The following is a 16,240-nucleotide window of genomic DNA, read 5'->3' on the forward strand; positions in this document are numbered from 1 at the left end:
TCGTTTCCACCAGCTAGACCAAAGAATGCATGTTTTATCCAAAGATCATGTGATGTGATTGCTTCTAGAACAATTGTCGGCTCTCTATGGTCACCTTGCATTTACTGACCACACCATGCATTTGGGCACAATACCTAAGACTAATGCATGCAATCGATAATACCTAACCTTCATGGGAACCCATGCTTGCCTTCATGCACCGTGTACAACTGGTGGGCATCGTTGATAGTTGGTTTTTGTAAATATCATTGCCCGTACATCAAAGTAATAGATTTGGAGAACTTGCACACACATTCTCGTACGGTACGCCAAATATCCTTAAATACTCGACCGATTTATCTACGCCCATGTTGTATGCTAACTGAGGAGTTGCGGATGTGCATTTTGGAGTCAAAAAGAATCCTTCTTTTGCGTATACCATCCAGCTTCCATTGGAAATATGGAAAATGGCCAACAAAATCGCAAAAAAATACCTAAGAATAACTCATTCCTCATCACGAAGAGCCGTCAAAACTTTTCAACATACACAACGTTATCTACAAAAGTAATCTTCTATAACAACCCAAATTTCTAATAAAATTTATCATTTTTAATTAACAAAATCATTCTCAAATGACATTATATTTCAACTGTAACGCCCGTAGATCAGGGCTAGTCAATTTAAAGACAATGAGCATCAAAAATGACTTTTTGATGGAAGATTATTTAGAATGATTAATCTTGAATAAGTTGTAGTATATGTCACAAGGTTTCTGTGCATATAACGAATGCCGAAATCCGAGTTATAATGAAGAAGTTATGATCTGTCGAAGTTTCACGACAGAACCGTCACGACATAACGCGACGTAAATAGTGAATTTACGATAGAGCGATATTTGGATTTAGCGATCTAAACAAAAGTGGTAGAATACATTAAACCGAGAGCGTGCATCAAAAGAACGTGTAAATGTGACTTCGTATGAGGAAGTTATGATTTTTCAAAGTTTCAGCATTAGCAGTATGCAGCCTAAAGTTCGAATATGAGATCAAGTGATTTCTAGCCGACACAATCTAAATGATAATCGAAGATCTCGTCGATAGTAGTTCAACGGTAAAAGGACAGATGAAAACGGACGTCGGATGAAGAAGTTATGAGTTTATAACGGATTTTTCCTGTCCCGACCTACTAAAAATAATATATAAATAATATAATAAAAATAAACTCAAAATTAGCCGACGAAGTCTAAATGAGAGTTATAGATCTTTTCTTTACCTACGCGTCGATATAAAGAACATCGAAAACGGAGTTCGTATGCGAAAGTTGTGAATTTATGAAGTTCGGGGCGCGAAACCCCAAAACTGTCAGAGTTCACGACATGAACTCAGTATTTATGACTTCTGGAGTCTGACAGACGTAACTTGCGATGATGCATGCAGTGACGACAGAACTCATGATGTGAATATTTGAGATTCACGACGTGAATCCATAAAATCATCCCTATAAATAGAATTCAAAGGGCAACCGAGATTGGTTGCTTAATCTCTTCTCTCCCACTCCCGATACCCTCTTTAAGCCATATTTTAAACCCCCCCCTCGAAGCCCTGGTATCATCCCGAGACCCAAAGCAAGTCCATAAGCCCAAAGGTCCCGAGAAGAAAAGAGTTTCCGAGTCGAAGCTCTGCCCGCGAGTAGCCCGGTGTGCGAAGTGATCCCGGTTTCATCGAAGAAGTACTACTCTTAGAGCCGTAGTGTTGTCCAATCATCTTCTAATCAAGTGACTGTATAGTCCCTTTCATAAACACGATTTTAATACAACTATTGTTTGAATGTATTAAGTATATGTTTGGTGTGAGTGTATAGTTACTTTCTTCTAACACATAGATATGAAGTATTTGCTATGAAATACGTGTTATGTGTTTATATATTGTTTGTTTATTTGAGATGGATGTTGGATGAATGTTTTATACAGGTTTGTATATAATTTAAACTATATATGTAATTTATATCTACAAATATGTTGGGTAGAACATGGGTAGATGGAATAGTTGGTGTCTGATGAGAGATGGTATGAGTAAACCCTGGTGACTATGGAGTTAGCGCCTATTAAAGTAAACCTTGGCGACTTTGGAGTTAGCGCATGTTGAGTAAACCTTGGCGACTATGGAGTTAGCGCTTGTTAAGTGAACCCTGGTGACTATGGAGTTAACGCCTATTAAAGTAAACCTTGGCGACTATGGAGTTAGCGCATGTTGAGTAAACCTTGGAGACTATGGAGTTTGCGCTTGTTAAGTGAACCTTGGTGACTATCGAGTTAGCGCCTATTAAAGTAAACCTTAACGACTATGGAGTTAGCGCATGTTGAGTAAACCTTGGTGACTATGGAGTTAGCGCTTGTTAAGTGAACCTTGGTGACTATGGAGTTAGCAGCTGATAGCTATGGATTTAGTACCTGATAGATAAACTTTGGCAGCAATGGACTTCATGCCAATTCCTTAGGTAAATCCTTAGGAACGAATGTATAAAGGATAGTTGATTCTTAAGGTAAAAAATTAAGAAATAAAGAATATAATGGGGATGGGTAATTGGGTTGATTGTTTGATGATTAAATATAATAATTATATTATTGTGGGTTGAAAACCCTATATGCTCACCAGGCTCCCAAGCCTGACCCACTTAGTTTTCTTAGCATTACAGGTAATGGCACAAAGGTATAAGTTGGTGGAATTGACGAGAGATTTTGGATTATAGATCAGCAGTTATAAATAATTGTTGTAAGGTCTATTTTATATTGTTTATGCTTTTGGCCTATATCGGAACATGACATCCCGAGATTTTGATATTTAATAAAAATGCATTTCTTAAAGAAATGCTTTGATAAATTCTTATCACATTTTGTTTTGGGAACAAATTCCGCAACTGTTTTCTGTAAACTATTACTCTAATTTTAAAACAAAGCATAAACAAATCGGTCTTTTCTGACCGTGAAATTGGGGATGTCACATCAACCACATTTGTTTTTTTTCAAAAATCCATTATATCAAATAAATTATCCAAAAATACCAGAGTCTCCCAACAAAAACGTCGAAGATTGCATGCCACACCGTCTAGTCAGGCCATTGCCCTTATCTCCTGAATTACCTAAAACAATCAACGAACTATAAGTTAATGCTTAGTCAGTTCCTGATTACATACCCCACACAATCCACATAATCACATAAGTCGTATCATCTACATAAGCTACATAAGCCATGCATATAAACATATAAGGATTCCATGGAAACCCTCCAAGGTCTTACATCGGGCGCCACTGGAACCCCACGTGGTCTTAACCCACTGCCATGGAAACCCCCACATGGTCTTAACTGTCTACCATGGGAATCCCCACATTGTCTTAACTAACTACCATGGAAACCCCTGCATGGACTTCCCTATCACATAAATTGTTGGGTTTTGAGCAATCTAACACTTCCTAAGTGTGCATGCAACCCTAATAAACCTTGGATCTATGGTTGTCTAAATACATGCAAAATAATAATTTTCCAATGTTTATAACCTATCTAACATGGCATGGGGAACATTTCAACATAAAAGAGTTAGAAGAGATTACATACCTTTTGGTGAGTTTGGTTCTAAGGAGTTTGAGGGCCAAGCACCAATAGTGTGAATGCCTCAAATGGAATCACAAACACCACAAACTCTTGGAACACTTTGAGAGAGTATACACCTTGTATAAAATCGGCCACACACATGCACACACACACACTAGTTCACTAGTTTTCTCTTAGGCTCCATTTCATGCTCCATAAGCATGCTTATATAGTGTGCATGGTTAGGGTGAAACCCTAATAACCCATGTCTTTTCCTTTTCCAAGGATCCATGGGTTAAAAGCTCCATGGATCATCCATGGACTTCCACATAAGCCTAGCCCATTAACAAATGAGTATTAGCCCACACTATATAAAACAAATAGCCCATAATTTAATTAGTATTCCTTTTAATCTCTAAATTAATTCATAATTAATTTAAGACTAAAACTAATTAAATAACGTAACTTCATATTAATATATTATAACTCATAATATATTAATAAACATATGTGTATAACTCTCATAAAATTATCCATAATAGTTTGGATGAGATGCAACCCAAATGGACCATGCCGGTCGGGTCAAGTATATACCGAATAAGTTATGGACTTAGACACCTTATCCAACAGACTCCCACTTGGATAAGTCTAATAACTATATTTGCCTATAACTTCAGAAACCAACCAACAATCGTAGCTCTCGAAAACTCCCTCGAACAATGAAGACTCTGTCGAACTATGAAGCGCCATTTTAGATAAGTGATCACATAATCCTCTGTTCTCATGATATCAGCCGGACAAACACATGGAACTATGTCTTGCTTATTGTCTAGCAGTTGTTTCTCGATTTTCCGATTTGTTTGACGAAGAACTTCACTGAACACATTGGTTTAGTTCTGACCAGGCCTGGTACATGGGTCAACACAAAATCATCGAGGGGCCCAGATATCGCTTCTATTTCTAGAAGGAACAGATAAGCTTCGACTGATATGCTTGTTCTACTACTTATTGAATTGTACACAAAGGCAGGTTTTATAACATCAAGTTACTGATGCGTTTACATGCAATCAATGCACAACCAACTCATAGGTAACAACTCATATCTCTAGGTTTAAAGATTTATATGATGTTATCGTCTCACGATCACTCGAGATAAATTCCATGAAGTGATACAAGTGAGCGTGGGTTTATACCAATACTCATAACTTATGAGTACTCATGAATGTTGCAGCAACCATTGCCATGTCTAAACACCTTTAAGGCATCTACAAACCCAATTCATGACAATCTTGATTCATACCTACTTCCGACGTATGATCGATTGTGGAGGTTTGAATAAATTAATTATTCTGGAAGTCAAAACATGCAAAACTGAAACAATAGTAAATAATTGACAATGATAGTAACACTTTACTCATAAATAAATCACAAATTTTATTCATCATCAAACGTCGATTACATTTTACAAGTTTCAGGAAAACTATCTAATCTGTAAAACTAATATCGTCCCTCAGCCCGATGCGTCTCGCATGCTGAAAATGCTTAACCCTCGTCAATCCCTTCGTAAGGTGATCTGCAGGATTCTCATCCGACAATATCCTCCTTGTCACAATGAGTCCTTCTTCAATCTTGTGTCTTATGAAGTGATATTTTCTGTCAATGTGTCGGGATCTGCCATGATCTCTTGGTTCCTTGGCTAAGGTAACCGCACTATTGTTGTCATAGAAAATCTCTATAGGTTCCTTAATAGCTGGTACAACTCCAAGGTCTCCGATAAAGTTCTTTAGCCATATTGCCTCCTTCGCTGCTTCACTCGCTGCTATATACTCTGATTCACAAGTCGAATCAGCCACCGTCTCCTGCTTGGAACTCTTCCAAGAAATTGCCCCTCCATTTAAGGTAAAGATTCAGCCCGACTGAGAGCAGAAATTATCCCTATCAGTCTGAAAACCAGCATCAATATACCCTAATATTCTCAAGTCATCACTGCCATCAAGGGTAAGGATCCAATCCTTAGTCCTCCGCAGGTACTTGAGAATGTTCTTTACCGCGGTCCAATGAGCCTTGCCAGGGTTCCCCTGATACCTGCTGACCATGCTCAAAGCAAATGCCACATCAGGACGGGTACAAGTCATAGCATACATGATCGAGCCAACTGTGGAAGCATATGGTAATTGGCTCATCTTAGCTATCTCTGCCTCTGTACTCGGACTCTGAGTTTTACTCAGTTTGGTATTGCTTTGGATCGGTAAATCTCCTTTCTTGGAATTCTCCATGTTGAACCTTTTCAACACCTTATCCAAGTAGATACTCTGACTAAGTCCAATTAGTCTTCTACTCCTTTCTCTTAATATCCTTATCCCTAGGATATAGGTAGCCTCCCCTAGGTCCTTCATAGCAAAGCACTTCCCAAGCCAGGACTTAACCTCCTGCAAGGTTGGGATGTCATTTCCTATGAGTAGTATGTCATCCACATACAGTACCAAGAAGCTAGCTATACTCCCACTAGCTCCGACATACACGCAAGACTCATCTTCGCTTCTCAAGAAGCCAAACTCTTTTACCTTCTCATCAAAACAAAGATTCCAGCTACGAGATGCTTGTTTTAATCCATAAATGGATTTCTCAAGCTTGCATACTCTATTAGGGTACTCTGCATTGACAAAACCCTCTGGCTGACTCATGTACACATCCTCAGCCAACTTTCCATTAAGGAAAGCGGTTTTGACATCCATTTGCCATATTTCATAATCATGAAATGCTGCAATGGCTAACATAACCCTAATAGACTTAATCTTTGCTACCGGCGAAAAGGTTTCATCATAATCAACACCTTGAGTTTGAGTAAAACCCTTCGCAACCAGTCGAGCCTTATAAGTATGCACTTTTCCTTCCATGTCTGTCTTCTTCTTGAAGATCCATTTGCACCCGACTGTTTTACGGCCTGGTACATTGTCAACCAAGTTCCAAACTTGATTGTCATACATGGACTGTATCTTGCTGTCCATAGCCTCCTTCCATTTAGCAGACTCCGGGCCTGCCATGGCTTCCTTAACACTGCTAGGTTCATCCAAATTTACTAGTGTACTATCACTAATAAACGTATCACCTTCCGTAGTAATATTAAAACCATAATAAAACGAAGGTGTGTTCCTAACCCGTGTGGAACGCCTCGGAGGTACAGACTCGTCAGCTGGATCAACAAGAGTTTCCTCCTCAGGTTGATTGCTAGTGTCTGAGGTTCCTTCACCAATTGATTCTTGAATTTCTTCAAGATCAATCTGCCTCCCACTGTCTCCTTGGCTTATAAATTCTTTCTCGCGAAAGATCCCTCTTTGTGCTACAAAGACCACATTCTCACTGGGTCTGTAGAAGAGGTAACCGAAGGATTTCTGTGGGTAGCCGATGAAAATACACCTTTCACTTCGGGGTTCAAGCTTATCATGAGTTTCGCACCTCACGAAGACTTCGCAACCCCAAATTTTGATGTGGTCCAAATTGGGAACCTTCCCAGTCCACATCTCATGAGGTGTTTTGGTAACCTTCTTTGTAGGGACTAGATTAAGGATATGGGCGGCAGTCTCTAAGGCATACCCCCAAAAAGAGATTAGTAACGAAACTCGACTCATCATAGAGCGAACCATGTCCAACAAGGTTCGATTACGCCTCTCAGCTACACCATTCAGCTGTGGTGTCCTGGGAGGAGTCAATTGTGAGACAATCTCACACTCCTTAAGGTAGTCAAGGAACTCGGTACTAAGATACTCACCACCTCGATCGGATCAAAGCATCTTAATGTTCCTGCCCAATTGATTTTCTACTTCCTTCTTGAATTCCTTAAACCTTTCAAAGGTTTCAGACTTATTTTTGATTAAGTAGACATACCCATATCTACTAAAATCATCAATAAAAGTCACATAATACCGATTAGCATCCCTTGTGGCGGTTTTTAATGGCCCACATACATCAGTATGTATTAGGTCCAACAAACCTTCACCCCTCTCACAAGTTCCAGTGAAGGGTGATTGTGTCATTTTTCCAAGTAGATAAGATTCACAACTATCATCTGATTTGAGGTCAAATGATTCCAAGACTCCACTCTTTTGGAGTTGGCCTATGCGTTTCTTGTTTACATGTCCAAGACGACAATGCCACAATGATGCTTTATCTAGGCTAGTAGAAGAATCAATATACAACACATTATTTCCTAAGTTGTCCACAATCGACACAGTTTCATACACACCATCACAAGGTAATGCTTTAAAATAAAACACATTATTAAAGAAAGCATTAATACCACCACATTCATTATCAAATGAAAAGGTAAAACCTTGTTTGTACAAAGCATGAAAAGAAATAATATTCCTCGCCATTTCAGACGAGTACACACATTTATTCAAATCTAATTTTAACCCATTATTAAGCAACAAAGTATAAACTCCAATCTTGGAAACAGGTGAAGCCTTCCTATTCCCCATGATTAAGTTTATCTTCCCGTGCTCCACATCCTCACTTCTTCTTAGGCCCTGCAAATCAGAACATATGTGAATACCACATCCTGTATCAAGCACCCAAGAGTTAGAATATGTTGAGTAATTAGACAATATAGTGTAAATACCTGCATAGGTGGGTTTCACTTTCCCATCCTTTAGATCCTGCAAGTACTTAGGGCAGTTTCGCTTCCAGTGTGCCTTTTCATGGCAATAAAAGCATTCAGCATCCTTGGGAATGGCAGAAGGAGTGACAGAACCGTTCTTAGTCTTTGATGAGGAGCCTTCAAGAGACTTTCCCTTGGTACCCTTCGAAGGGTGCTTCCTCTTTTTCCCTTTGCCTTGCCCAATAGCTAAAACAAGGGTAGAAGTTGGAGTAGGAGTAGTAGAGGTAACAACCGCTTTACCCTTAAGACCGGTTTCAACGGTCTTCAAGAGTCCTTGAAGCTTGCTGAGGGTAACTTCCTCCTTGTTCATATGATATGTCATTCGAAAATGATCATAACAAGAAGGCAAGGAGTGCAAAATGATGTCAATTGCCAACTCCTCGGGGATGTTAACATTCAGCTTCAGCAAACGGTCCACATACCTTTGCATCTTTTGCATCTGGCCCATGACGGATTCACCATCCTTCATGCGGGTAGTTATTATGGAGGAGATTATTTCATACCGCTCCTGACGAGCACTCTGATGGTACCTTTCCATCAGGTCTTGGTGCATCTCAAAAGGGTAGAAATCTTCATACGACTTTTGGAGCTCGGCTATCATCGTGGCCATCATGATACATGCCACCTTAGTAGCATCTCTTTCATGAGTCCTGAATTCAGCGATCTCCTCAGGAGTTGCAGTAGACTCATCAAGTTCTTTTAACTCCTTATCGAGGACATATTCCTTGTCCTCGTAACGAGTAACCATCCTGATGTTCCTAATCCAATCCATGAAGTTGGAACCATCAAACATGACCCTCCCACAAAGATTCATGAGAGAGAAAGAACTAGTTGGGTTAGAGCCTGAAGCATTAGTGTTGGAAGACATTTGAAAGAAGAAAGTAAGTTTAGATTAGATATTTAGGATCCTTAATAAGACACCCAAATGTAATATTAAGGCTAGGATCCAATCACAATATATTACACTTAGAAGAGGGATGCCGTAATCTAAGTAATAATATATTTGAAAGGTAGGTGAATGACGATTCACCAATTTCCACCATGAAAATGAAATGATTTATTAGGTTTAATTGGATTTGAAATTCCTAGATTCTTTTGAGATTCATTGAACTTTTCAACGGCATGTTTCAATCTCGATTGTGCCCTTCAAGTTTTGTGACTGGGATGCCGAGGATCACAAAACAAGGTGTGAATAACCATGCTAATTCACTTGGTACTCTTAATATTATCACCTAATCAATGTGCCGGTTAACCACACACGCTTCATTGATCTATGACAAACATTAAGTCACCCTTCGTGATCCTTACTAGTCCTAGTTAGTGTGCCGGTTAACCACACACGCTCCACCAACGACTTGGTAAGGTACAAAGTGTGAATTCCATGGACTAGCACCATGTTCACATTTTTCCTAACATAACTAAGATTAGGAATTAAAAGAGTTTAGTTATTTTATAATATTCATTATACTTTTAATGAGGATTTAAAGTCATTGTTCTACCCGTTCGGCTAACGACCCTCCACCGATCAAGCAAGCGGTGGGTGAGAGTATACACCCATTAAGTCGCCATTTTATAGGCAACAACCTTATACCCACCTTATAGACCGGCTTCGTGAATGAGGCCTACTAACGGTAAAATGACTTATTCTTATACATATATATAATAATTAACCATTAATGTTATAAATAGTATAAGGGTTGAATTTTAACTATTAAAACTCTAAGGTTTGGAATTAAAGTTTATTAAAGTGTGTGAAACTTTACAAATTCCAAAACTTGAGGGCAAGTTTTGTAACTTTGCAAAACTCTTCATTTCATAACTTATGAATTAAAGGTTCATAAAAATGAAGACTCTTCATTTTCATGTAACTTATGTGTTTTAAGTGTGTGTTAAATGAAAGTGACCTTTGGTAATCCATTACTTGAGGACAAATTATGGACTCCATTAAAAACACATAAATGATAAAGAATTAATCCTAAACAATTCAGAAAATAATTCCTATCATTTTCTAAATTCATAAGAACATGAACATGATCATCAAAAATTCAAGAATTATATGAACACATAAAATCATGGAATCTTGATATATGCTATTGCAAATGGATTAGAACAACCATTACACCAACTAAAATAAGTTTTATAACACCAAAACAGTTTAGGGTAATGTTTCTAGTCCATTTCCAGCAACAAAAGTCGAGAATCTGCACTCTTTCGATCCTACTCGTCGAGTGCATGAACTTACTCGCCGAGTAGGTTGAAGTTTGCCTTGGACTCGTCGAGTCCCCCCAATGGACTCGGCGAGTCCACCATGCTGACAGCAACAATTTCGACTTTTTTCACTATTTTGCATCAAGTATCAAACAAGCAAGCCTAGGCTCTGATACCACTGTTGGGTTTTGAGCAATCTAACACTTCCTAAGTGTGCATGCAACCCTAATAAACCTTGGATCTATGTTTGTCTAAATACATGCAAAATAATAATTTTCCAATGTTTATAACCTATCTAACATGGCATGGGGAACATTTCAACATAAAAGAGTTAGAAGAGATTACATACCTTTTGGTGAGTTTGGTTCTAAGGAGTTTGAGGGCCAAGCACCAATAGTGTGAATGCCTCAAATGGAATCACAAACACCACAAACTCTTGGAAAACTTTGAGAGAGTATACACCTTGTATAAAATCGGCCACACACATGCACACACACACACACACTAGTTCACTAGTTTTCTCTTAGGCTCCATTTCATGCTCCATAAGCATGCTTATATAGTGTGCATGGTTAGGGTGAAACCCTAATAACCCATGTCTTTTCCTTTTCCAAGGATCCATGGGTTAAAAGCTCCATGGATCATCCATGGACTTCCACATAAGCCTAGCCCATTAACAAATGAGTATTAGCCCACACTATATAAAACAAATAGCCCATAATTTAATTAGTATTCCTTTTAATCTCTAAATTAATTCATAATTAATTTAAGACTAAAACTAATTAAATAACGTAACTTCATATTAATATATTATAACTCATAATATATTAATAAACATATGTGTATAACTCTCATAAAATTATCCATAATAGTTTGGATGAGATGCAACCCAAATAGACCATGCCAGTCGGGTCAAGTATATACCAAATAAGTTATGGACTAAGACAACTTATCCAACATAAATATCATACAAACTAAACATGCAAACATACTAGGATGCCATGGAAACCCTCCAAGGTCTTACACTGAATTCCAGGGAACGCCCACATGGTCTTAGTCTACTGTTACGGGAACCCATCGGGGACTTCCATACTAGTATCACAAGGATAAATATCATATCACATATCGCACAATCAACTAGCATTCCACATAACACATAATAAGTCAGCCTTGGTTCCTTTGACCCATTGGTATAGCGACGAGACTTACCTCTCACAAAATGTTGAACTAATAAGATCAAATCCCAACTCGTAGCTCAAAACTCAACTGCCTACGACCACCATCTGACCAACTCTGTAAAAATCCAAAAATACTAGAGATACCCTTAAAGTCAAACTTGGTCAACCATGGTCGAAGTCAAGGTAAAAAGTCAAGGTCAACAGTACATGTTGACCCAACTCATCGAATGCATTTAGCAACTCGTCAAGTTCCCTCAGAACTCAAAATACTGGGAAAAACCCTAACTAACTCGTCGAGTTATCTCATCAACTCGCCGAGTTTACTCAGAATCCAGAAAGCAGGAAACCCGACTCAGCTCATCGAGTTCCTTCAGTCTTTTTATATTCAGTCACTCCCATCGAATCCAAAGCCCCAAAACTATAGATCATGCCCCTAGGGTTAAGATACTATGTAAAGTTGCTAATTTTATGTCCACACATGGCATTCAAGGGGCTAAAACACTCATATGAAGCTTAATAAGGGGTTTAGGTCATGGGGGAGGGCCATAACATAATAAAGATGGCAACTTTACATCCAAAGAGGCCATCATGTGTCCATATCTAAAGTCATAACTTCAAACCATGATCAAGTCCACGAATGACCCAAGAATAAGCTAAAATGACACAAACTCCTCTAATGGATAGATATAGGAAATGAATGATCAAGGTATCAACTTTATACCTTAATATGAATGCCTCAACAGTGAAGACATCAGATCTACATCCTCCTTCTTCAGCTATGCACTTCCTCCTTCAAGCCTATGAACCAAGCGTTACAAATCTCCCTACTTGAACTAGACTTCATCCTCAAAGTCTGATGAGGCAAAAAGATCTGGATAATGCCTCCTCATTTCATCCTCCGACTCCCAGGTCCATTCGGAGCCTCTTTGATGCTGCCAATGCACCTTCACTAGCTTCACCTCTTTGTTACGAAGAGCCTTAGTTTTCCTATCCAAAACCGCAACGGTCCACTCAATGTAGTCCAGGCTTTCATCCACCTGAATGTTGTCCAATGAAATAACTCCGGCCTCGTCTGTGACACACTTCCGAAGCTGAGACACATGGAAGGTGTTGTGAATTTGGCTAAGCTCGTTTAGTAGATCCAAACGGTAAGCTACCTTGCCCACTTTGGCAGAAATATTGAACGGGCCAATATATCGGGGACCTAACTCGCCCCTCTTCCAAAACCTAATTACACGATTCCATGGTGACACTTTCAGCAACACCATTCCATGGTTCAAGCGACATCGATTAGCATAACTTTTCTGGCGGCTAGTGGGAGATATGCATCCTAACTCACTATAAAGTCCAGTAAAGATGCACGTAGCATATGCTTGAGCGTCTAGATCATTCGCTCACTCTAGCCATCAGTTTGGGGGTGGTATGCAGTGCTAAAGTGTAACTGGGTTCCCAAATCCTCATGGAATTTCCTCTAAAACCTGGATGTAAAACAGACATCCCGGTCAGAGACCACCAACACTAGCACCCCATGCCTGACCGCCACCTCTCACACATAAATTTCTGCTAATATCTCAGCAAACATACTCTAAGAGATTGGAATAAAAGGAAAAATCTTTGTCAATCTGTCTACAATAACCCAAATAGAATCCACGCCCCTCGTCTTTCTCGGTAACTTCATGATGAAGTCCATGGTAATCTCTTCCCATTTCCACATGGGAATAGGTAGCGGCTGAACCTTACCATACGGCCGCTGATGCTCAGCCTTGACCTTCCTACAGGTCAAGCACCGCTCCACAAACCAGGCGATCTCCCGCTTCATGTAGGGCCACCAATAACTCAACCTTAGATCTTTGTACATCTTTGTGGCCCCCGAGTGAATAGAGAACTTGGATTTGTGTGCCTCCTCCAAGATCTTCTACCTTACAACCCTGGATACCGGCACCCACAACCACACTGTGTCAAAATACCTTGACTATCCCGAACAAACAAAGGAATCTGGCCCCGAAGCTGCTCTATCTTCCAGTTCTCTTTCTTTAAATCCTTCACCCGAACCTCCTTGATCATCTTCGAAAATGGAGAGATCACCGCCATCCTCAACCAAACGTTCTCGAACAGAGCACTCACCGTGTAATACTCCATTTGAAATTAAATAAAATGAGTAAATAAATAATAAATTCTAAAACCCCGAGATGTATAATATATTTTCTTATAGCTCTAAATCCGTAATATTTAGCGGGGTGTAGGTTTCGGGGATCCAAATGATATAATTTGGACTTTCGAGGATTAAAATGTAAATTCCAGATTAATTTGTAAAGCATTTTGAGTGGTGAGTGTTGTATTGTAAATTATGGTTCAATTTGAAATGATTTTTGAAGACAGGGGATACTTGGTAATAATTAGGACTTATTATGAAAAGAATTATGGAAGCAAGGGATAAAAGGTAAAATTTGGATTTTAATTTAAAACAAATCTTGTGAGGAGCGACTGAAGTTGGAAAATGGGACACAAGTTTGGAAAGAACACATGATATACCCGGTGTTCCTTCCCCATCAGCTAACCCTAACCCTATGGAATGCATCTTCAGCTGCCACCACCATAGGAGCTCTTTTAGTCGCCACCACATCCCCAAGTCCGCTGCCGCCGCTAGAATACCGTTAAACGCCACCACCATGACAACCTTGCCACTGGAGATGTAGTGAGAAGTTGGAAGATTCACCGAGACCAGCGAAGGAAGCTGTGAACGATGATACTAGAGTCGCAAACGGCTGGAAGGCTCTCGGTAAGAACACTCGCCACCTACCTCTCTTCTTCCTCCTTCGTTTATGTGGGTTGAATGATGTGTGTGCCGCTATTGCCACCGGTGGTTTAGGGCTACTAATTTCACATTTTTTCAGTGTTGACAGGCGCATGGGAGGTGGCGGAGGGCGGTAGTGCTCCTGCATACGAATTCATCTGCAATTGTGGTGTGATATATGTACTATTTGGTTGGAAAACGTGGACAACCACCATGACAGCCAACCATGGTGGCTGTCATCTTGATGCCACCATTTTCTGACGCCACCAGCCATCGTGAATGGTGGTTGTGTGTATGTTTGTGTGTTTGTGAGTGTGTACTTTATGGATGTGAAGTTGTATATGCAATTTTCGGCTAGAACCGCCACCACCATTGGAAAGGGTGGCTGCCGCCGCCAACCACCACTGCCTGAGGTGGCATTGGGTGGTGTCCGACATAGTGGAACCCTAATCGGCCTAAGATCTTAATCTTGTATGTAGTTTTCTTGTGATTAGGTTGAAAATCCAAATTAGGGTTTAGAAAATGCTAATTCTAGGAATGTGAATTTGGGAATTTCCGAGGCCTGCGTTTGGACTTTTAAACTGGAAATTTTGATTCAACTATAATATATAAATGGCATAGTGGAGTGATGGACTTAATGGATTAAGTCCGTAATGGGTTAAGTAAGAACACCTAACCCTGATCTTCATTTTATGTGAAACCCTAATTTTGTTTGGGCCTTTAGCAGGGCCTTTCTGTAGGGCTTTAGTGATTGGGATATTAATGGGCTATCCAAGAAAAAGTATTTGGACTAGAATATTTGGATTGGCTTTAGGATAAGGCCCAATAGAAAGGCTTGGGTCAAATTTGGAAAATTGGGCCATAGGTGGGCCATAATTGGGCCTTTATGATTATGAGATATTTGATCATTGAAATGCCAAGTGTTTAGATCATAATAAATGGTTGGGCCTTAAAATAAGTCCATGTAGAGGTTTGGGCCCAATTTGGAAAGTTAGGCCATATGTTGGGCCTTGGTTTAGTGATTGGTTTTTGGGCCTTCAGAGTGTGTGTTTGGACCTTGGTTTTGGACAAGGTTAGGTTAAGTGTAAAATAGTCTTTTACCCCAAGCATGGACTTATATTTATGTACGTTGAAACCCAATAATCAATTGGGTGTTGTTTTAATGTTGATAGTTCGGGAATCTGTCAACCAACAACTAGAGTTTATCTACGGGACTTCAACAGTGTGAGGTGAGTCTCCTCACCATACCAATGGGTCAAAGGAACCAAGGCCGGCCAATTATGTGTTATATGCTATGTTAGCTTTTATTTGACACATGATATGCTAGTTGTTTATGAGATATGTGATATGCTAATAGTCGTTATAGTAGTCATATAGAAGACCCCAGGGGGTTCCCAAGGCAGTTGGGTGTAAGACCTTGGAGGTTTTCCATGGCACCCTCATTTGATTTCATGTATGGCTTATATGTCTTGTTTGACATATCCTTTTAGTTATGAGACATGATGGTTGTCTTTGTGGTATGTGATATGCTAGTTGTCTTTCTGATACTTGCATGGAAGACCTTGGGGGGGGGGGGGGGGGTTCCCAGGGCACTTAGGTGTAAGATCCTGGAGGGTTTCCACAACATCCTAGGTAAAGACCTCAGGTGGTTCCCGAGGCACTTAGGTGTAAGACCTTAAAGGGTTTCCAAGGCATCCTACGTGTAAACCCTAGGGGTTCCCGAGGCACTAGGGTTTAAGACCTTGGAGGGCTTCCATTGCATCCTTAGTTAAGACCATATGGGGGTTCGCATGGCATTAGGCTAAGACCATGTGAGGGCTCCCATGGAACTAGGTGT

At 39.8% G+C, this 16,240-nt stretch overlaps 1 protein-coding gene across 1 annotated transcript; it reads right to left on the reverse strand.

The window, feature by feature from the left end:
* Positions 1–12,442: 12,442 nt before the first annotated feature.
* On the reverse strand, positions 12,443–12,877 carry LOC145039683 (uncharacterized). Its single transcript, XM_078987704.1, has one exon. It carries the CDS (start codon positions 12,875–12,877, stop codon positions 12,443–12,445), a length of 435 nt encoding a protein of 144 aa, XP_078843830.1.
* Positions 12,878–16,240: the final 3,363 nt, after the last annotated feature.

Source organism: Lactuca saligna, chromosome 4 (assembly GCF_052625555.1).
Source record: "Lactuca saligna cultivar CGN05327 chromosome 4, ASM5262555v1, whole genome shotgun sequence".
NCBI classification, from domain to species: Eukaryota; Viridiplantae; Streptophyta; class Magnoliopsida; order Asterales; family Asteraceae; genus Lactuca; species Lactuca saligna.